Source organism: Musa acuminata, chromosome BXJ1-3 (genome assembly GCF_036884655.1).
Source record: "Musa acuminata AAA Group cultivar baxijiao chromosome BXJ1-3, Cavendish_Baxijiao_AAA, whole genome shotgun sequence".
NCBI classification, from domain to species: domain Eukaryota; kingdom Viridiplantae; phylum Streptophyta; class Magnoliopsida; order Zingiberales; family Musaceae; genus Musa; species Musa acuminata.
Genome location: NC_088329.1, coordinates 38848546 through 38870072, shown reverse-complemented (window position 1 = coordinate 38870072; position 21527 = coordinate 38848546). Strand labels below are relative to the sequence as shown.

The following is a 21527-nucleotide window of genomic DNA, read 5'->3' as shown; positions in this document are numbered from 1 at the left end:
TAAGAATAAAGATCTCGATATAATTTTTAAAAATATAAAAATTAAGATATTAAAAATAATAAATTAAAATAATTGATAATTAATCTGTTAATAATTTTGGACGATTAAAAAGGTACAGATTATACAATTTTTTATGTATATTTCCAAAAAAATTGAGTTTCTTTGAACATCAAATCAAAATACGTGGGATCAAAGAAGCCACGAAGATTTAGCTATAAGCCACAGGTTTTTTCTAACGCAAGCTCCAAGTGTTCTAATGAGAAAAGAAATAGAGATGGATGTCCAACTAAAGTAAAAAGCGAATATAATCCAACGCCATAAGAACATTAAATAAAACTGTGAAACAAGGAATCATCAAAAGCGTGCACATACGACCAATGGCAACATGCAACGCAAGTTTGTGTACTTTTTGGGGTTCAAAGGATCAATATTTTCATATTTAGCAATAAGAATGATGACCCATAAGAAATAATCGTTTTTGCCAACAATTGACTGCTAAGACAGTTCTACTTCAGCAAATCATGAGTGTCAAAAATATGTCTATGAAGATGAGAATCGGGACAGCATCAATGATCGAATTGATGTGAAATATTTTTCATGTTCCACAAGCTTGGAAGTCCCTCTTGAAAAGAGTACAGATCTCAAAATATAAGCCAAAATAACATAGTTGAAGAAAGAACCAACCTTGAACGATGAAGTGTATGTGCTCACCAATATTCCTTGTTATTGATAAATATTGTGGTATCAAAGTCTCCCCAACTATGACCATTCTGACTCCCAAATTGCATAGTGACTGGAACAAAGATGCCATGATACTCGACGAAAGTGGATTTCCTACCATGTAAAAGCTGGCAAAACATAAGATGGATAGGCATCATATTTGCGGGCCAGAGATTGGACCGCATCGAATCCAGCAGTTTCTCCAAAGGTACCAATTCCAAGTTCTGTGGCATGGATGCCACATGTGATAAATGCTGATGCAATCCCAGTTTTATTTGCGCCTTTTATGTCATGATGAAGGGAATCACCCACCGTGATACAATCGCATGCATCTACACCAACCATTGCCATGGCTGCTGAATATATCACCTGAAGCAGGAATCACATCACGTTAAATCAAACATGTTTACAGTAAACACTAGGTAGAAATCTAGCATGTGTATTTTGAAGTGCAGTAAAATATCATGCAATTGACTGCATTCATATTGATGTGATTAGTACCTCAAAAACAACAGAACCAATTAACTTCTTTAGCCAGCAGAATTAACTTTATATGCCACATATGCATCATTCTATGAAAAATCCGCCCCATAGAAAAAAGAAAACATTAACTTGTATACGTCATCTGGCTAAATGATGAAGTAGAAGCCTTAAATTATTCATTTAGCGCCTTAGCTTGTGTGGTTCCACCTTAAACCTATCTATTGTCTTTGCTTACTCATCATCTGCATATATGTCCTCTACATCACTATAGAGAATGGTTAAGAAGCAAGTTACATAATTGAGGCAAGGGTAAGTACACATAATAACTAGCAAAATGTCACCTTTTCTGGCTTTCCCATCCATTTTACTTCACCACCAAGCTTTTCATATTTATCTGCCAGTGTTCCTACAAGAGAGGAAGAGATAATATTACTCGTAAAAAGCTATCTGAGCTCAGAGTGAATTGATACAAAAATTGGTAAAGAGAATTAGTTAATAAACTAATCTAAGATTAAAGATATCAATAAAATCTACACGCAATAAGAGTATAGGGCCAACTTCACCAGGCATAACACGCAATGCTCTAGCTTCAACAGTAACATAATCTGGATTTGCTACTACCATGGGAATTTTTCTTTTGGCACACATCTCCAGGATTTGCCCAAGATCATCAAGACTCATGGGTAGTGATTCGCCGGAAGGAACACCAAGTGCTTCTGTGCCATGAGCAAGTACAAAATCTGCATCATCCACATTGCTCACAACTTGCAAGCCCAAGCCCTGTAAGGTCAGATCACAAGCATCTACTAAATGTGCCTTCGGTTTATCAGCAAAAAGAATGCAAGCTATATTCTGTCATTGTTAACTAATGTGGACTCTCTTAAAAGGTGATGGTTGTTTAATCAGGTCATTCGATTTCTTTTCTCACTATTATGTTGCTTGATTGCTTTTATTTTTCGATCACAGTCTTAGAGTCACAGTTTAAAAAAGGAATCGGCATGTTTTGTCCAGGTTCTAGAAATTTTATGGCATTTCCCAATTAAGCAAATTGAGATAATGTGTGAGCTCTTCGGACTGGCACATCATGGTTACACCACAATTGGCACTATAAAAAATTAGTGTATACCTCTAACCCTACATCTGAGTTAACTCTTTTCTGTCAATTGAACAGAAATTGTGATGAAGCAACCAGTATAAGGCACCAACCAACCAAGATTAATGTACAGACCCCTAACCTTAGTTCTGAGTTAACTCTTTTCTGTCGATGTAAAAACAATTGTGATGAAGCAACCAATATAAAGCAACAACCAACCAATATGAATGTGAATAATTAAAGGAAGAAATTTCAAAGTTCCGAATCTTGTTTTTAGTCACCTTTTCTTCTTCATGGGCTTCAAGGGAGGTAAATTACAAGATCATCAGTCTTCAGAGGATATCTTTGAACCTTCAATACAACTAAATGTAGATGCATAACAGCCAAGAGTAATCCATACGCAGCTAATATCCAGATTGCCACATGCGAAAGTTTAATGATCACTAAGAACATAAAAGTTCTAGAATCAAATACCAGCACAACTTTAGTTGAGATGATAATTTAGTGTTCAACTTATGCACTTAAAATGATGCGAGTTTGACATGCAAAAGTTTAATGATCATGAAGAACATAAAAGTCATAGAATCTAGTACCCACACAACCTTAGTTGGGACTTGGGATGATAATTCAGTTGTTCATCTTAAAGAAGAAGATTAGCATACCTCAAGAGAAATTGCACCTCGATCACTCCACGTCATGTGAATGCAAGATTTTCCGAGTTTTGCAAACCATGGATCATCCCTCCTGATAACAAAAGGGAAATGACACTAACAGTGATAATAATATCCTCTCATTTGCTAAATCATTTTTATAATTTTTTAATCATTTAAAAAGGGTCTTATCGCTAAAGTTACAAAAACTATAATCTCTTCTCAGATGTTTAAAATTCTGGTCTGTTCATCCATGTAAATGTTGAGAAATAATGTAGCAGCTAGTTTAGATGCGCAAGCATGTTTGCAATTTCAAAAAATCCATGAAAATTAGCAATTAGTAATAAATCTAGACTATCTGATATTCATAGTAGATGCAATACACTAGCCCTTCATCCACAATAAGATTCTTATTCAGATAATACCTTTAACTGGAGGTTGTTGATCCTCAGTCTGTGATATCTAATTTATATAAACAACTTTTCTTCCAGTCTCTCTTTCCCTATCATTTTGTTTTATTATTGTTCCCCTTCCACAATTTAATAAAATTTTATCTCTATCATTCTAGTCATCTATGGTAAAATCTTTACTCTTTTTCATTTCATGTTTTCCCTTTTTCACGTGACTAGATCCTCACAACTGTGTATTTCTTGTACCAAGCAATATATATCTGCTTTGGTTTTACTCTTGAACAACCGATAAAACATAGTTAGAAATCAAATTCAACTAATTAATTCTTCAATCCAGCAAATGCTCCTATCTCATGTACAATCAATTTTTTATGTAGTTATCCACAATTCCACATTCCATTCTGACATGTGGCCATACACCTACTCCAAGGGCTTAAGGGTGCATTTGGAAACACATTTAAAATGTGCATTGAGGGCTCAATGCATATTTCAAATGTGAATTGGTGTTTGGTAAACATTTTTCAAATCGCATTTGGATTGGATGCTACATTGTAAATGTCCAAATGCGGATGCTACCCTAAGGTAGCATCTGCATTGGAGCATTTGTGGAATGCTAATATATTTTTTTGATTTCCTAAAACACCCTACTATATTATCTAAAACCACAAGATTGTCATTATATAATAGAAACTCAAACCATAATTTTCTCATCTCTTCTCTTTGATGTTGCCCCTTCTCTCACAAGTCCACCTCCGTCGGGTCGCCTGCTCCATCTCACGCCTGTTACGCCGAAGGACGCCTAAGGTATCATTCTATTGCATCCTCCATCTTTCATTTCCTCTCCAAAATGTCTGGATCCTCTACTGTCCATCTTGTTTCACAAAAGAGACAGATGACATTCTGTTCTATCATTCCATTGATTCCTTCTCACTGGTTTGCAGTTGCTAAACTGCAGATTATTACAGATCAAGTCAAGGAAGGGTTGGATGACTAAAAACACTAGTATTTAACTAATTTTTAATGAACAAAAGACTACAATCTGTGGGCAACATGGGATTCGTGGCTGGTTATCATCAGATACGAAGCATAAATTCTATTGTAATGTTACAACCTGAGTGCTACAGTAGTGTACCATGATTTAAATATATTGATTTATTCTTGCATCTTCTAAGGGATAGATGATTTGACTTTATTGGTTAAAATTTTTACACTATAAGTTAATAGCTAGGATCGTGATCCAACAAACACCTTGGGAGAGTGCTCATGATAACAGATGATTGAATTGTACTCCATAAATGATTTCTTGTCCATAAACTTTAAGCTCTGCATCAATTTCATATTCACTAATAATCACTAAATATTAACATTCACATGGATGGTGTTGAGAGGGACTTTCTCTAGATATTGTGCTTATATAATAATAACTTTAAGTTCTGCAAAGCATATTCTCCTTTGGTTCCAAAAGCTAACAAGTTTTCCAAGTATAATTTTGAGGTATCTGTCACATAATACAAACATGGTCATATCTTGTTATCCATTTTAAATTTTTTGTACCTTTCTTACATTGACTACTTATTTATTGTTGTTGTAAATAGGGGTGAAAAATATCCCTCTTTGATATTGATTTTGTCACAACAGACAAGAGAGAGAAGAGAGGAGAATAAGAGAAGAACAACGATTGTAATTGAGGGAGGGGAGGAATGGGTAACGTACCTGCAAAACATTGGATTTAAAATCCATTATGTTCATGGGTTTTATTTTGGTTTATTACTGCAATGAGAAATTTTTTTTTATTTAATAGTACATATATTTCTGTATTATTTGTACATAAAATTATTTGGTTATTTCTTTGTTTCTTTTTCAAAATTTCAGTAAAAATTACTTCATTGTTCAATCTTTATCCTCAATCCAATCCAACCAATCCCAAATCCAATCCTACAAACATGGAAATACCTGCATAATTTATTTAGGTTCCCTTAAGAAACACAAAGGATGTATAAGTTAGCAAAGCACGAATACCAAAAAAAACACATGATGATCTATAACACACCCAGTTCCTAAATTAAAAGGTTGAGAATTACTGATACAGAAATGAAAAGCCAAATCTATTGACTATCACAAGATGATATGGGGAAGATCGATGAAAGAGAATGTCAGCTAATAATAACAATCACACTCTGATCTTATAAGCTTATGCTCTGTTTCATAATTCGTATTTAGTATTCAGATGCATAAAAGAGAGAAATCAAAGATCTTAATCAATTGGAGAATATATGGATTTGTAAAAGTTCCATCACAATAATATACATTAGGTTTGTCAACTAATGTCCAAAGGCAGAAAAAAGAAACCCTTCAGCAAAAATGTAGAAAAACTATCAGATCTGCAAACCTGGCACTGTAACCAAGAGGTCCAAAACATCTCGTTATTATTTAAATTTTAAATTGCTGCAGAAGTGGGAAAACAGTAATGTATCAACTTGCAACCATCAAGAATAACAGGAATCTGACCTTAGAAGATATTGATGAGTCAACTCTCCACTAGTGATGGCACCAGAAAAAAGAGAAGAATTAAAACCAAGGCTTTTTAACTTCTCTATCGTTGTACATGATCTCCGTGAAGAATTGCTTATGATCACAAGTTTTGCACCATGTTCAGCTAGCTTCTCTACTAAAATGGTACCATGTGGTCAGTAACAAAACATGAAACCACCATTTATTTAGAGCAAGCTAATACTAAAGCAAGAAAAATACGGCATACAAGTATAAATGGCTCCAGGATAAGGCTTTTTCCCATCATGAAGAACTCCAAATTGATCCAAGAACCATCCCTGTCACAAAGCAAGAAACAAGCATTAAGCTCTAGGCACTTTACTGCTCGGTTATTACTATCAGCTATCTAATATTTAATCTTTGATTTTTTTTGCATTCTTATCAGTTTTAATATGAATGCTCTTGATTTAACTAAATAATTGCATTATGCAAAACTTTAAGGACAGGAAAGATCCATGTTACCAACCTTAAATAATTGGGACATTATGGCTTATTGTAATTGCTGTTGATGTTGTTGTTGTTGTTCTTGTTGTTGCTGTTGTTGTTATTATGTTGATTGTTATGGGATTTCTTAAATGATAAATACATGAGGTCATACCAACTATACACTGCAAAACAGAGGTCTGTCAGCCCAGCTATACTGGGGTAACATTGACCTATATAAGGTCATATCATACCAGTGTCAGCTTATCTTGACTCAGAACAACCGGGCCCCCTTAAAAGCTTAAATTAATTATCCCGAACACTCCAATTTTTTTCTTGTGAACTTTCATTATTCATTTCTGCTTTCTTAAGTTGATGAACTGAATTTCTACATAACTCCAAACTTTTAGTTAGATTAGGCTTTCTGATATTAAATGATAAAGTATGTCATGTTTTGGGGTTTCAATATCCTGCTCTATAAACAAAATTGATGCCTTCAAATGCCAAGACTATTGTTATATCATCTGGATTCTAGATTGCTATCCTAGGTCCTTTGGTTGACATTCGTCAACACAAACATTTTAACAGAATGGAATATTGTAATGCTTTTGCTAAACTCTGTAACTTCCAGGTGACATGCAGTGATCAATATGACGTCCCTAAAGCCCATGAAACAGCACCACAGGAACCAATATCAGAAGCTAAATGGGACCAATATCAAAAGCTAAATTCTGCAACCTTCGATTTCTACTTAATGGAACCTGCAGATATCTGCACCTACACAAATTCAACTTACAAAATAGTTAAAACAGATAATTTCTCTTCCAGAGCTCATAATAGGATATGGATGCTAGTGTTATTAACTCTGATCTGCATCATGATCAGAGATTCACTACAACTTTCATCGTATGTGATTTTTATAAGGCAGTTATAAGCATCCCAAAATAATGCAATGGAATTTAAATTCAGTGTGATAAACAAAAGTAGATGAATTTTTGTCCAGATAACAATGGGGTAACAACATACAGTGAGTGGGACAGGTGTGACAAGTGCGCCCTAAAGTTCCCTAGATCTCTTTTTGCATATGGAGTTCCAAAATGAATATATTAATTGTCTAAATATACCCTCTATAATTTATAAGCTTACATATTGGTTGCCTTATGTGTTTGTCTCCTTTTTTTTTGTAAATTGATAGATTCTAAAGTAAAACTCAATTAAATTAGATCTAGGATGCCACCAAGCATTATAAACTGTTATTGCCCCATGTGTTAACTAGCCAAATCTTACTGCCCGAATAACGAATAGAGAAACAAGTCAGCCTGCATTTGGTCGTTTTTCACTTGTCTCTAATTAACAGTAAGCTTATGATTCCCAAAAAAGAAGCAGCCGGGGAAAATCATACTACTCCAAGGAAGATAAGGGGGGAAGATCATACCTTGAACCGACCAGACTCAGCTAGGGTTCGGATCCCATCCAAAGACTGAGGAACCTCCACGCTGCTGGCCATCCTGCTACTGCCTTCACCGCCGCCGGGAGCGATCAAGCACCTCGCGGCCATCCGCCTCACCTCAACCCGGCGCCTGAGATGGACGCCAAAGAATGGGACTGCTGGGATTCTTAAATCGGCACGAGGGTACAAGAACGGGTCGCAAGGGAGAGAGTTTGATACCGTCGGGTTCGAACGGATCGCTCGGCGAGAGGAGGAATCGAAGGGAAGTGGGAGGGCAGCGACGACGGCACCGATCTCATGTCCCCTCCACGCCCACCTCCCACACCCGTCATTGCTTTTTATTGCTAGAAGCACAAGACACACTTCAAGATTCGCGCTACCAGATGTACTTTAAAAATTGTGCTACAAAGTGGGGGAAAATTTTTGAATTCTTAAAATATTTTATGTAATATTCTTGAGAATTGCAGAATTTGTGTATTTTTAATAGTTTGGATAATTAAGAAAATTTTATATCACCCAAAAATTTAATAATATGACATATTCCAAATTATATTATTCTTAAAAATTAAAGGTGAAAGAAATTATGTTCAATATATGAAAATTTTGAAAACATTTCATGGGAATTAAAATCCTTGATAATTACAAACTTTATGTATTTGATAGTGTTTGGGTTAAGCTAAAATAAAGACTATTATAATGATTTTAGTTCTGATTTGAATTGTTAAAATTTTATATTTTTTAAATATAAATATTTTTTAAAAAATATTAAAAATATATAATTTAAGTTTTTTTTAAATCATCATCAAGTCTGAATCGAAATCATTGGTTCCAATTAATTAAATTTTGGATTCAAATCAATAAATCATCAATTGATTTAGTTTCGATTCCGACTCAATTTCGATTCGAACTCAATGACACTACCGAAAACTAATATATACCATATTATTAAAAACTATATAATCTATTTTGTTCTTAAAGGTTGACACAAAAACTGTGCTGCAAGGCGAAAGAAGAAATTATTTACAATTATATGAAAATTTTAAAGCAATTTATGTGAATATTAGAAGATTTAAGTATTTATAAGAAATCATAAAAATGTATATCTCACTCCCAAAACCTAACAACATGTCCTATTACCAAAATTTTTGCATTCTAATTCGATCTTAAGAGTTCATTATCATGTGATTATGATAAAATAATAATAATAAATACCAGCTCTTCTTGGAAAAATGTACTCATAAACTCAAATAGGAATTGATTTTATGAAACATTTAATTCCATAAAAAGGGCAATTAATTGGCAAGTGGTGGGGGTGCCATAAAACTATACAAGTCGAGAAGTTGATGGGATCTCATTGGATCACTCTATTGCATTGAATTGTATCATATACAAGATAGATTAGTTCCCTCTATGTATGATTCACATATGATCCAATAAGTTTATTGGATCCATAAAAAGAGAGTCTCTTCCTATTTAGAATAAAACAAAGGATCTTACCAATTGTTAGAGTTGATTTGTGGTTTTCTGATTTCTGAATATAATCTGATATATATATATATATATATATATATATATATATATATATATATATATATATATATATATATATATATATATATAATGCATTTTTTACAAAAAAAAAACACTATTATAAAGTAACTCTCACATAGAGATCTAAGGCATAAATATTATTTCAAGCTAATTATATAATTCAATCTAAGGCATAAATATTATTTGGAGTTGATTATTTTTAGTATTTCAGTTTCTATACTTTCAAAAATCGTAAAATATTTAACTCCATTGTTCCAACAAAATCTTTTTCTCTTGATTTTTAATATTATAAAATTAATTTTTAACTCTATTTAGGGATCTTAATATTTCACTTTCGTAAGTATAAGAATTTCAATATAACTTTCGAAATTGTAGGGGTCGAAATGCTAAAAATAACTAATTATATGGGATGATGTATAATTAATCTTATTATTTTACACAGTTGTAGGGTCACTATTTACATAGTGATTTGATGTATATACGTTTACAAGATTATTGCAGAAGCAGCAAACATGAATCTTAAGCAACTCTCAGAGATCTGAGGGCACAAATATTACAGCAAAATATTACTACCGAATAATAGGTTTTAATTTCCATTGAGATTTGATGTCGAATGTAGAATGCTTTTCTTTGCACAAGTCAGAAGCTTCCGATCTATACATTTGCAAGTCTATTGCAGAAGTAGCAAACATGAATGTAAATTATATTTCGGACAGAGATCTCAGGCACAAATATGACAGCAAAATGGAGTCGGTGAGCTGAGGAACTTCATGGAGATGGCTCGTTGATGGACTTGCCTTGCTCCCTCAGCTTGGCGACGGCTTCTTTCATGGCCTCCTTCCGCTTCTTGCTCGCCAGCACCTTAGCCAGCACGCCGCTCACGTTGGGGTCGGCCTTCTCCTCCGGCGGCGGCGGCGGAGAAGGACGCCGCTTCACCGCGTGAGCGCCTTGTGGGGCCACCGAATAAGCGACTCCGACGGCGACCAGGCCGTAGATGAGCTGCCTGGAATCACATTGGACGGTAGCTAATTAACACCCGCCTTATCCACATCAATCGAAGCAAGGAAAGAGGAGAAAGTGCTACCGTCTGCGGTGGAAGCGGACGGCTCCGTCGCCGCATTGTGGTTCTGCGAGATGCTGACGCCGAGGGACTCGCTGCGTCGCGGGGGACGAAGGAGGAGAAGTCGGTCGGGGAAGCAGCGGGAGGGAATGGGCCATCGTACGATCGCGCGGTCGGTGGTGCAGTAGTAGTAGAAATCGGATCCTTTTCGTGTCGACAGGAATCCAGAGAAAAAGGGAGTGTGGATAGCGTGGTGGTCCAAATGCATGGTTGGGACGCCCGCCATTGGCTGGCCTCCGGATAAGGTTTCTCACACTGAGATCAGGACGCGGAAATTGCTTTTGTTTTTTGTTTTTGTTTTTGTTTCACATTTCAATTCCCAAAACATGCAAAATCAATTTTAAGGATCTTTGCAAGAACAGTAGAGGCAGTGTGCAGTCAATTAAACAATATGATATCTAACATATGAATTGTTTTTTTTTTCTTCTGATTTAGAGAATTGTTTCAATATTTTCTGATTTATTCAGCCACCGAACAATTTATTGTTTTCCTATTTTTCTATTTATTTTTTACTTTCACCTATAATATTTTGCTGACATTTGAGTCTTTAAATAGGCCCATAACCTATGATATTATCCCAAGATACTATTTTTAGGATCAAATAAAAAATAGTGTATCATATAAACGGACTAGTCAACATGAATTGAATTTTTCATAAAAGATTCGAGTTAGATAGATATCTATATTTGTTTTTCTAATTTAGATAATTTTATATTTATTTAATATCTGAAAAGTTTGTGATTTTTTTTAATTTCTCCATGTTTTTCTATTTCTATCAAAATATGATGGATAAATGTAATATTTTTAATATTTGAGCTTCAAAATAGGTCTGCAACCAATAGTAAAAATTTGGTCAAGAAAATTTAATTGCTAGTATGCAAGACACTATTTTTAGGGTTAAATTAAAAAATAATATATCTCACAGAAGGATGGATTAAAAGAGCCTTATTTCTTTATGAAAATTTTGAATTACATCCAAATGGACATTATTATAATTTTCTAATTTAAAATTTTCTGATATTTTTGTGATTTATTCAGTGTTTGGACAATCAATGATTTTTTTTATTTTCTTCATATTTTTTTAAATATGATAGATCCATATAATAATTTTTAATATTTGAGATTCAGAATAGGTGGACAAATTATAGTAAAAATTTGGTATAGGAAATTCAACTCTTGGCATACAATACATTATTTTTGGGATTAAATAAAAAAAATAGGACATCTATTATAGTTTTGAATTGCACCCAAATGGACATATATTATAGTTTTTCTAATTTAATTTTTTAATATTTTTTCAGTTCATTCAACATCTAAACAATTTATGATTTTTCTATTTCTTCATGATTTTTCTATTTTCCACCAAAACATGATGAATCCATGCAATGTTATTTACATTTGAGCTTCCAAATTAAAAATTTCAGAAAACTCAAGTGCTGATATGTGATAAGCTATTTTTGAGGTCAAATAAAAAAATAGTGTATCATATGTAACGACTGATCAAAATACCTTGAAATTTTCATTTTATTTATTCACTATCAGAATAGTTTATCATTTCTTATTTTTTTTATATTTTTATTTCTATCAAAATATGATAGATCCATGTAATATGATATTTTTTTTAATATTTGAGCTTCTAAATAAGTCTAATTTGATCTATAAAACTTAACTCTTAGTATATGATACACTGTTATTGGGATCAAATTAAAAAAGAGTAAGAAGCACAAATCATTTGTCAAAATCTATTATAATTTTTAGGATACCATTTAATTGTACCTAAATTAATATATATCACACATCTTCTATATGGGAATTTTTTTTTTATATCTTTTAATTTTTTAATATGTAAAATAGAACATATATTGGAAAACAGAGAATCTATATATTACAAATCTATTTGTCACTGAAAATATATTATAGCTAAGCTAGTTCAAACATACTTTTGACAACGGGTCAAAGTCATCACAAGTCTCACTAAGTATAATTTCTCGTGTAAGAAAAGTCTTTAATATAAGTAATAATCATCTTTGATGAATAATCAATATTTACTATAACTTAATTTTTGATTTGATATGAAATGAAAGAACTATTGCGTTCATTATGATCTCTTCATGAAACTTGATAATTATGAAACTATTAGTTCCACCACGATCTACTATTAGTCATTTAAAGTTTTAACTTTTACCTTATAAATTATAGTTATAACATGTTTGATCTCAAATTTTCTTCAAATGATATGGTCATTTAAAGTTTTTTCAAATTTATCCTTATCTTGAAATATTATACAAGTAAGTTATTTGGGTTATAAAATAAATATATAAATAAAAAATAAAATAGCTTAAATAACACATCATCTTGAAACATTATAGGAACAATTATCATCTTCATCATCTTGTTTGTTTGTTTAATAATAACACATCATCATATTGACTATAATCATATTCAACAAATACTTATTCAATATTATCATATACGTGATAATTTAAAATAATTTACTAAATAGCAACATCTAATGCATCATAAATATTACGATTAAATGTCACATTCAATCTCTTTTTATATTCTTTCATTTTCAAAGACATCACCACTATCATCATTTTCATCAAAATAAAATGGATCGAGCTATTTAGTAATTAGCCTTCACCCAAATATGATATCTCATCTAATGTTTGTCTATCAATATCATCAAGAATAAAAAATACTTCTTCTAGATTTTATAGAAGAACAAAATCAAACAGAGAATTTAAATATCAGGTTGTTAATCAAACAAAATGGTTTATATACCACTTTATCCTTTTTTATCTTGTCTGAATAACTATTAAATTATTGAATAATATTAAAATATTTTATATAATATATTTTTTTTATCTTTTTGATTGAATGTTTGATAAAGAAAGAAAGAAAGAAAGAAAAAGGAAAAGGACCACCCACCACCCATGTATAAAGTTAAGTTAGAAAAAAAAAAAAAAAGGAGAAGAACAAGAAGAAAAGAAACAAAAAAATAAAAAAAAACAAATGGTGGTCTTTACTTTGCAGATTTCCTTAACAAAGTTAAACCATTGGTGATAAAGTTAATTATATAGGTCTAAAAGTCACTGTTTTGGATAAAAAAATAATAACTTAATTATCCAGGGGTAAAAAGATAAAGTTGTTTCAAAGTAGTAGCGGATAAGTGCACATTAGATTGGCCCGTGGAACAGTTTGTCGCACCATGGGCCGAATTCGTGGGCCGTGTGATGGGGACCGACTTGGCCCGTATTAGCGGGCCGGCTCGTCACCGACGTTGAGCTTGCCGCACCGCCCCAGAACCCTAATCCCGCGTATATATTCCTTCCCATTTATCCATTCAGTCAATCGATCGAAGAGGAAGAGGAAGAGGAGGAGGGCGTCGGCATCGAGGATATGTCGGATCTGTCGGCGTCGGGCATGTTCGTGCCGTCACAGACTGTGGGCACGGTGCTGTGCTGCATCTGCGGGGTGGCGATGCCGCCCAACCCGGCTAACATGTGCGTGGGCTGCCTGCGCTCCAGGGTGGACATCACCGAGGGTCTCACCCGCCACGCCGCCGTGGTCCACTGCCCCGAGTGCCGCTCCTACCTACAGCCGCCGCGCACCTGGCTCCGCGGCCTGGAACCGGAGTCCAAGGAGCTGCTCGCCTTCTGCCTCCGCCGCCTCCGCCTCCCCCTTCGACGCGTCCGCCTCGTCCACGCCGAGTTCATCTGGACCGAGCCCCACTCCAAGCGCCTCCGCCTCCGCCTCCGCGTCCAGGCCGAGGCCCTCCATGGCGCCATCCTCGAGCAGTCCCACCTCGTCGAACTCACCGTCCACGACCGTCTCTGCGACGCCTGCTCCAGGTCTCAGGCCAACCCTGACCAATGGTCCGCCGCCGTCCAGCTCCGCCAGCACGTCTCTCACCGCCGCACCTTCTTCTACCTCGAGCAGCTCATCCTCCGCCATAGCGCCGCCACCCGCGCCCTACGCATCGGGGAGACCGACCACGGCCTCGACTTCTTCTTTGGCTCCCGAAGCCACGCCCTCAAGTTCGTGGACTTCATTACCGGCGTGACCCCCGTTCGATCCCGCTCCGACAAGCAACTCGTCTCCCACGACCCCAAGAGCAACCTCTACAACTACAAGCATACCTTCTCCGTCGAGATCTGTCCCGTGTGCCGCGAGGACCTCATCTGCCTCCCGCCCAAGCTTGCGAACGCCCTCGGCAATCTTGGCCCTCTAGTCCTCTGCACCAAGGTCACCAATTCCATTGCCCTGCTCGACCCGTTCACCCTTCGGAGCGCCTTCCTCGACGCTAACCAGTACTGGAGGGCTCCCTTCAAGGCACTGCTCACCGGCCGACAGCTCGTGGAATACATCGTTCTCGATGTCGAGGTGGAGTCCGCTGAGGTTTCCGTCGGTGGCTTCCGGTACATGCTGGCCCATGCACAGGTTGCGCGTGTGGCGGATTTTGGGAAGAACGATACAATGTTTACCATAAAAACCCACCTCGGTCATCTCTTGAATCCGGGGGATTATGCCCTCGGCTACGATCTGTATGCAGCGAACAGTAACGACTTTGAGATCGAGCAGCATAAAGGTCTTATTCTGCCCGAGGCTCTTCTGGTGAGGAAGAGCTACCAGGAGAAACGGACAAAGAATCGTGGAAAGGCAAGGTCTTGGAAGCTGAAGAGCCTGAACATGGATGTGGATACTACCTCCAAGGGCAGAGCCGATGAGGAGAAGAGGAATACTGAGTACGAGGAATTCTTGAGGGACTTGGAGGAGAATCCTGAAATGAGGTTCAATATATCTTTGTATCGTAACAAAGAATATCAGCCATCAGAGATGGCATCTGCGGCTGATGGGGAGGATGTTCCTTCGATCCCATTGGAAGAGTTGCTTGCTGATCTTGATCTCAGTGAAGACGAGGAGAGTGAAGAAGCCGGCAACATGAAAGAATGAACCGCATGGTAATACATGTTAGTTGGATCCTTCCTACTCTTTTCTGAAAGCATTTTGCCTTTTCTTTATTATTTTCCTCTAGAATAACCTGAATCTCTCAGCTTAAGCTTATACAAAAGAATGGTTGGTTCAAAGTTTAGAGTTTGTCACCATTTTGTATTAATACCTTACGTCTGTTCCATGTAAATGTTTGACTGTGGTACTTAATTGGCTCTTTTTTGTCCTCAAGAGTCAATAATTATATTATGTTTGTAGGAGCTAGTCCATTTGGTTGCACAAGTCTGTTGCAGTAATTTACTTTGATTTGATAAAACTGAAGTTCTGTTTTAGGCTTGCATTATGTTGCTTGCCTGTTTATTTGTAGTCTTCCCTTTTATGGGTCCGAATATTCCTTTTGAACCAAAACTTATAAATGTATCATCTTCGTTGTATAATGATCAAAGTTATAACACAAAGCTACTTGATGATGACCAGCATAGAACATTTGCATATTGCAATTACCAGGCTAAAATATGTTTGTGGAGTTCATGCTAAAAATGATGTTGAAGGTATAAGGTTGAATCTTGATCTTAGTGATTCTTATGTCAAGCCAAGATGGGGCATGTTACTGAGATTCTTGAAACATAAAAAAAAAAAAGCAAACATAAAAAACTTGTAGATCATTATTTGTTTTTAAGTGAGTCAACTTGGATGATTGCTTCTGCAGGTGTCGTGATTGATACTTTATCCATCAGATAAATCCAGAAGAGTTGGTTTTTGTTGGGCATCCTAAACCTGCATAGTCGAGATGGCTATAACCGATGACCATAAAGTATTTGATTCAGTGAATCTTGAGAGAGTTTGAAATTAATATTTATCCAAGTTTTTTGTTTAGCCAGTGGATTCCTGTATACACACTGGATCAAACAGCCGGTTATTCCCTGTCTATTGAATTATCCAAATACTATTAGCAGGAATACCAGTTCTTCTTATTTAGCTGTATTTCTAACATGCAAACAGACTAGCAAGAATTTGAATATTTCAATATTCTTTATGACTTAAAATACTATTATGGCATACTTCCTTTGGAAATGTTGGATTTCTGATGGTTTTAACTGCAGTTTGGATTAGATCTGCATTTGAATTTGGCCTGTGGTAGAGGCATAGAGCTCAATAATGATGATTTGCATCTGGTATTTATTTCTTTCCTGTGTTATATCTTCAGTACCCAAATCAACCAGACTTAATATCCTGTTGTTGCTCTGAGAATCACTGACCTGTGGATTTAGACTCATAGGTGTTGACTGGCTATTGAAATTAGATATTCATTCTTGAAGACCTTATTATTTTCACTACCCAAATCAACCATGCTGAACATCTTGTTTTTGCTTTGTGAGTCATTTACCTGTAGATTCAAACCCTCTCAAGATGTTGGCTGACTATTTGAATTGGATATTAATGTCTGAGGCCATTAATTCCATCCTGCTACTGAGAATTCTCATAAAAAAAATTAAAGATAATATTATATAAATTTTGGACATAGATACCACACCTAATAATTGGATGTAAGATGACATATGAAAGGACATTTGACTGTGCTCACATACACTATTATTGCCCTATTATTGGCTTTTAGTTCTTAGTATTATATAAATTTTGGACATAGATACCACACCTAAGAAATTTCTCATTTACAATTAGTGCCCTATTATTGGCTTTTAGTTCTTAGTATTCTACTAAGATACTGTTTGTCATTCAATATGCATGCAAGCAACATTCACTCACTCCCAGTTAGTCGTATGATTTTTGATTGGCATAAATCTTTAGGATATAGGGTTGGTTGCTACTTCCTACAATGGCCTTAATTTGAAACAAGTGAGACAGCCTATAGTGTTTTACAATAATATAGAAGCCTCAGTTGTTCTTTTTAAGCATGAATTAGTGATTAGATTTAACTGAATTTAATGGGATTTCAGTATGGATTCACCATTTTTTTGGTACTAAACCATGATTAAACCATTTAAAGGTAAAGAACAAGATAAACATATATACTAAGTCATACATTTGAAAATGTGCATTCACAGCCTTTGATATTGCTTTTGGTCCTCTCAGTCATCTCATTCATTTCATGTTGGAGTTCATGTCGCTTCATGTTCTTCCTCAGTTGTTTTGTACCACGGACCTCACAGTCAACATGTTGGTGGCAAGTCCTGATATGAGCTTTAAGGCATTCTGCACTTGTGAATGTTCTCAAGCAACCAGATTCTCAAATAACTTAGTTAGCTAACAGAGTTAATAAAAGGGAATTAGTTTCACATATGATGATATTACAATGAGAAAAAAATCAAGTATATCTGAAAGCGAATGTGACCTGATAAAATAACATCTTAAATTTGCTTGGGCTAAATAAATCCTAACAAATTACAGCATATGCAACAAAGGAAATTGGAGAATTATGCAGATATTATCCACTTAATATAAACATTATATATATTCAAAACCAAACATATACCCTAACATGACAAATGAGATACCTGAAGTGAATAAAAAGACTTGCTGATTGTTTTTGTACAATTTGCATGAAAATGTCGTAATATCGAGATCCGTAACTGTACATAACATATCATTGTAAGAGAGAAAAGGGAGCGAAGAGAAAAAGAGCAAGTCGCGGGGAGCCTGCTTCTCTAGGCCTACAAAACTGTAAGGATCAAGAACCTAAAGCAAAGTGATTTACCATGTGTATCTTCATGCTTCTTCAACTTTGAGGGATACTTGAATGTCTTCCCACATCCAGGTTCATGGCAAACATATTGCTTTTGACCTTCGCGAGAAGACTCATCTTCATGAATCTCTCATGTGCCTTTTCATGTCAGCCTTTATTCCAAATTTGCAATTGCAATTGCTAACAGGGACAGTGAAAAGTCCTCCTTGGTGCGTCAATGAGTGGCGAGTCAATTGGTCCTTTCTTCTATAACTAGCATGGCAATCATCCACCGGGCAGGAAAAAGGTCTCTGTGCCAAAATGAGAAGAATAACAAACAATGAAATCAACCAAGGCCAAGACAATCAGCACCAAGACCACATATCCAAACAGAAGTGAGAATGGAAGAGCATTAACTAACAATAAAATTGCATAGCTATAATAAGAAATTCTAACATGTAGGCAACTTTTTCTCATTCTGATCTTTAAATAGCAAGTCACTTGTTATAGCAAAAATATCTGCATGTTAGTATATAAAAAATATATATAAAAAGAATATAACAAAGAATATATATAAAAAGAGATAACAATTGCATGTTAGTAAGAATATCTTCATGTGGTTGTGTAGTTAGTTAATTTCAGGAAGCAAAAATAAATGGCTTAAACAGAAAAAAAGTTATCCCAAATTTGGGTGCCTTTCTAAAAGACAAGAAAACATGCTGGCAGGTCATCTTCACAAGGTCTCAACCATCACATGACTCTAAAAAATTATGGCCAATTCAGTAACTTGCCGGCAATTTGGAGATAGTCTTAGTAGCATCACAAGGCCATTTAAGCATCAAGAAAAAGTCAGTGGCGTAACTTCTAACAAGTTTTGATATCAAAAATACCAAACTCAACAGATAAAGTAAAACAGTTAAACAGACCTCATTAAAATGCCTGATTGAGGCTTTCTTGATGGAGCTTCACAGGAGGTCCCCCATCCTGATACTAGTCCATTCAAGATTCTATGGAGCCTCTTTGCATTTTGGAGTTTGTCGCATGAGATCCAGTGCTTCACGCAAAATCAAACATGTTTCAGTAGCCCAACTCTTATACCTGCAAAATCATTTTCCTTTAGAGTTTAGACAACTTAGAATCATCTAACAAATAATTGCAGTTTCTCTGTTTAGTTAACCTACTATGCTGTTCTTCCTCTTAACTGAAACATGAATTTACAAGAGTTTATCAACATCTCATTCTCATCATTTTTAAGTATTGTACTGACATAAGTATATTATCATCAATAACTAAATTTATATTTTTGAATAGGCCCTAAATTGACCAATTTTTCAAATGAAAAAAACTCATGGCAATCTGGTCAAAATTTGTTATTTATTCAGAAGATGGTTAATATCTCAACTCATGCATCTGTTTGTTTCTACCACAAAAATTTAAAAAGTACACCAAAAGCAGGTGGCTAAAAGTGAAATTGACATAAGCAAACTCTCTATGAATAATGTTTTGAATGTATCTCAACAACAAGGTGCATCCTGGTTAGATGGAACATATTATTCATCAAAGGTAGAAGATTAAGGCAGTCTGTTGGCCCAATCAGAATTAAACTTGGTTTAAATAACTTAAGCAAAGTCCTAGAATATGGAGGGACAAAAAAATAAAAAAAATTGAAGTCATAGCGAATTTGCAAAAAACTCAAAGAATCAAGCAAGAATGCTAGTTACATTTTCAATTGACCAGCAAGGTATACCAAGCAAATCCAATGAGTCCAAAACTACAATTTTAAGGAGATAAGAGAGGTTAATGATGATCTAAGATGAAAATGAATCTCTTCACATCATTTCAATTCAAGGGATTGTGGCAGAAACCTCAATGCAGTGGCTCAGCATATGCTGCTTCATATGTGCTGGTTTGCGGAAGGATGCACCACACTCCTGGCATGCATGTTGCATTACACAGTCCACCTTGTTTATGCCTTCAACTTCATCAGATTGTGTCTCTTCCAATTCAAACTAAATAAATTTGAAAAAACAAAAAGGAACATATTATAGATGAGACACTTAAGAAAAGCTAAAGATGGTAGGATTACTTACATTATTCCATTTAGTCAATTCAACGAGGTTAAAAAATATAGGCAAAACAATTCCCATAGATTGAAAAGAAGTGGCACAATATACCCGGAAAAAGATAAAAATGGTGTTATTGCATGAACACAACATATAAAGCATCTGAAGCCTAATTGAAACTCATGTTTCTTTCATGATAAGCTAGTTTCATTAAAATATCAAAATGAATAAAAAGTATCTAGAATAAAATGATGCAAAACCATTGAAAAGGTGAATGGATGAACCTTATGACTGGCAACGATGTGCGACCTAATAAGATTTTTCTGTGACCTACAAATACCACAATATTGACAATAGTATCGTCTGACGTCCCTAAAAGCTCCCTCGTTGGTGTCATTGGGCATCTTATTGACCGAATAACATGATCCAGTTGAGACCATCTACAAAATCAGATGGTAAACTCAGAGTACCAGATAAAACTATTAGCCATTAATTGGTAGAACATAATTTCAAAAGCAGAATTATACAGAAAACATGAAACAGAACATCAATAGATCAAATAAAGAGAGCATAAAACAGAACATATTGCAACAAATCCACTGAAGGCTAGAAATTAAAATTTCAGTCCCGAATTGGATCGATCTCGTCTTAATCAACGAGAAAAACAGATATGGACTACAGATTGGAGATATGCCACATGTAAATATATTTCTTTAGAAAAGAAAGGGATATTAACAAGCCTAAGAATTGCCCAAAACTAACGAGGAACATTATCTGCAAATACATTCAAGAATGATAAGCATCAACGAAAAATCAATCATATCAATTAGTAAGCAAACAAGAACCTCAAGAAAACGGACCAAAAAATTGGATATCAACATGCAAATCAACCAAAGCTCAGGTCTTCCACTAAATAGGGGTAACTCCCCATGGAAACGAGAAATCCAAAAGAACCAAAGCAGGTTAGCAAGTACAGTCACCTTCTAGCCTACCTTCTTCCGATAAGCCAGAAGAAGAGAAGGAGAGGCAGATTCAGCGTAGAAGCCGCCGGCCAGCGTGGATATAGCAGCAAGCGGGCAGGCGAGGGAAGAGGCGGGAGCGCGCCACCAGTATGCGGCGTTCTCGCGGAGAAGACCCTATGAGCCCCCACTGTTCGCATGTGTGTGTGGATTTACACTAAAGCGGATCCAGACTTCATCGGATCCGAAAAGAAACTTCCGGATCCTAGTTACACGGATCGGATCAGGATCCGTAGAGCCCGTTCCCCTTCTCCAAGTCCGAGAATTAGAATGTTCTGTGGGAATCATTAAGCTAAACCATCTCCAATCGTAGACGGATCGGGTCAGGATCCATAACACCCGTCTCCTCCTCCAAGTCC

At 35.6% G+C, this 21527-nt stretch overlaps 4 protein-coding genes across 5 annotated transcripts; 1 reads left to right on the top strand and 3 right to left on the bottom strand.

The window, feature by feature from the left end:
* Window positions 1-543: 543 nt before the first annotated feature.
* LOC103979177 (uncharacterized) lies at window positions 544-8125 on the bottom strand. Its single transcript, XM_009395235.3, has 8 exons — window positions 7999-8125; window positions 7765-7909; window positions 6115-6184; window positions 5865-6024; window positions 2959-3040; window positions 1767-1983; window positions 1545-1609; window positions 544-1089 (listed from the first exon to the last, which is right to left on the bottom strand). Exons 1-8 carry the CDS (start codon window positions 8109-8111, stop codon window positions 835-837), a joined length of 1107 nt encoding a protein of 368 aa, XP_009393510.2. The 5' UTR covers window positions 8112-8125; the 3' UTR covers window positions 544-834.
* A 1771-nt stretch (window positions 8126-9896) lies between these two features.
* LOC135637798 (uncharacterized) lies at window positions 9897-10607 on the bottom strand. The gene is made up of 2 exons (XM_065150602.1): window positions 10415-10607; window positions 9897-10333 (listed from the first exon to the last, which is right to left on the bottom strand). The coding sequence occupies exons 1-2, from the start codon at window positions 10546-10548 to the stop codon at window positions 10099-10101; spliced, it is 369 nt and encodes a 122-aa protein (XP_065006674.1). The 5' UTR covers window positions 10549-10607; the 3' UTR covers window positions 9897-10098.
* Window positions 10608-13807: 3200 nt separating this feature from the next.
* Window positions 13808-16449, top strand: LOC135628711 (uncharacterized). 2 transcript variants are annotated; one of them, XM_065135565.1, is made up of 2 exons: window positions 13808-15414; window positions 16113-16449. In XM_065135565.1, the coding sequence occupies exon 1, from the start codon at window positions 13853-13855 to the stop codon at window positions 15404-15406; it is 1554 nt and encodes a 517-aa protein (XP_064991637.1). In that variant the 5' UTR covers window positions 13808-13852; the 3' UTR covers window positions 15407-15414; window positions 16113-16449. The 2 variants fall into 2 exon arrangements, with proteins under 2 accessions (XP_064991637.1, XP_064991645.1); XM_065135573.1 differs by having other exon boundaries at window positions 13808-15423.
* A 1471-nt stretch (window positions 16450-17920) lies between these two features.
* LOC103979596 (uncharacterized) lies at window positions 17921-21502 on the bottom strand. The gene is made up of 7 exons (XM_065152259.1): window positions 21467-21502; window positions 21142-21285; window positions 20434-20589; window positions 19952-20095; window positions 19808-19857; window positions 19013-19184; window positions 17921-18397 (listed from the first exon to the last, which is right to left on the bottom strand). The coding sequence occupies exons 1-6, from the start codon at window positions 21500-21502 to the stop codon at window positions 19094-19096; spliced, it is 621 nt and encodes a 206-aa protein (XP_065008331.1). The 3' UTR covers window positions 17921-18397; window positions 19013-19093.
* Between the last annotated feature and the right edge of the window lie 25 nt (window positions 21503-21527).

Coding starts and splice junctions, on each gene's coding strand:
- LOC103979177 (XM_009395235.3), bottom strand. CDS start 8,111: ATGACGGGTGTGGGAGGTGGGCGTGGAGGGGACATGAGATCGGTGCCG. Junction 3,041..5,864: donor ACTCATCAATATCTTCTAAG/GTCAGATTCCTG, acceptor TTTTGTTATCAG/GAGGGATGATCCATGGTTTG. Junction 1,984..2,958: donor GAGGTGCAATTTCTCTTGAG/GTATGCTAATCT, acceptor CTGACCTTACAG/GGCTTGGGCTTGCAAGTTGT.
- LOC135637798 (XM_065150602.1), bottom strand. CDS start 10,548: ATGGCCCATTCCCTCCCGCTGCTTCCCCGACCGACTTCTCCTCCTTCG. Junction 10,334..10,414: donor GTCCGCTTCCACCGCAGACG/GTAGCACTTTCT, acceptor ATGTGATTCCAG/GCAGCTCATCTACGGCCTGG.
- LOC135628711 (XM_065135565.1), top strand. CDS start 13,853: ATGTCGGATCTGTCGGCGTCGGGCATGTTCGTGCCGTCACAGACTGTG.
- LOC103979596 (XM_065152259.1), bottom strand. CDS start 21,502: ATGGATCCTGACCCGATCCGTCTACGATTGGAGATG. Junction 19,858..19,951: donor TGCTGAGCCACTGCATTGAG/GTTTCTGCCACA, acceptor TTAAAATTGTAG/TTTTGGACTCATTGGATTTG. Junction 19,185..19,807: donor CTTGCTGGTCAATTGAAAAT/GTAACTAGCATT, acceptor ATGATTTTGCAG/GTATAAGAGTTGGGCTACTG.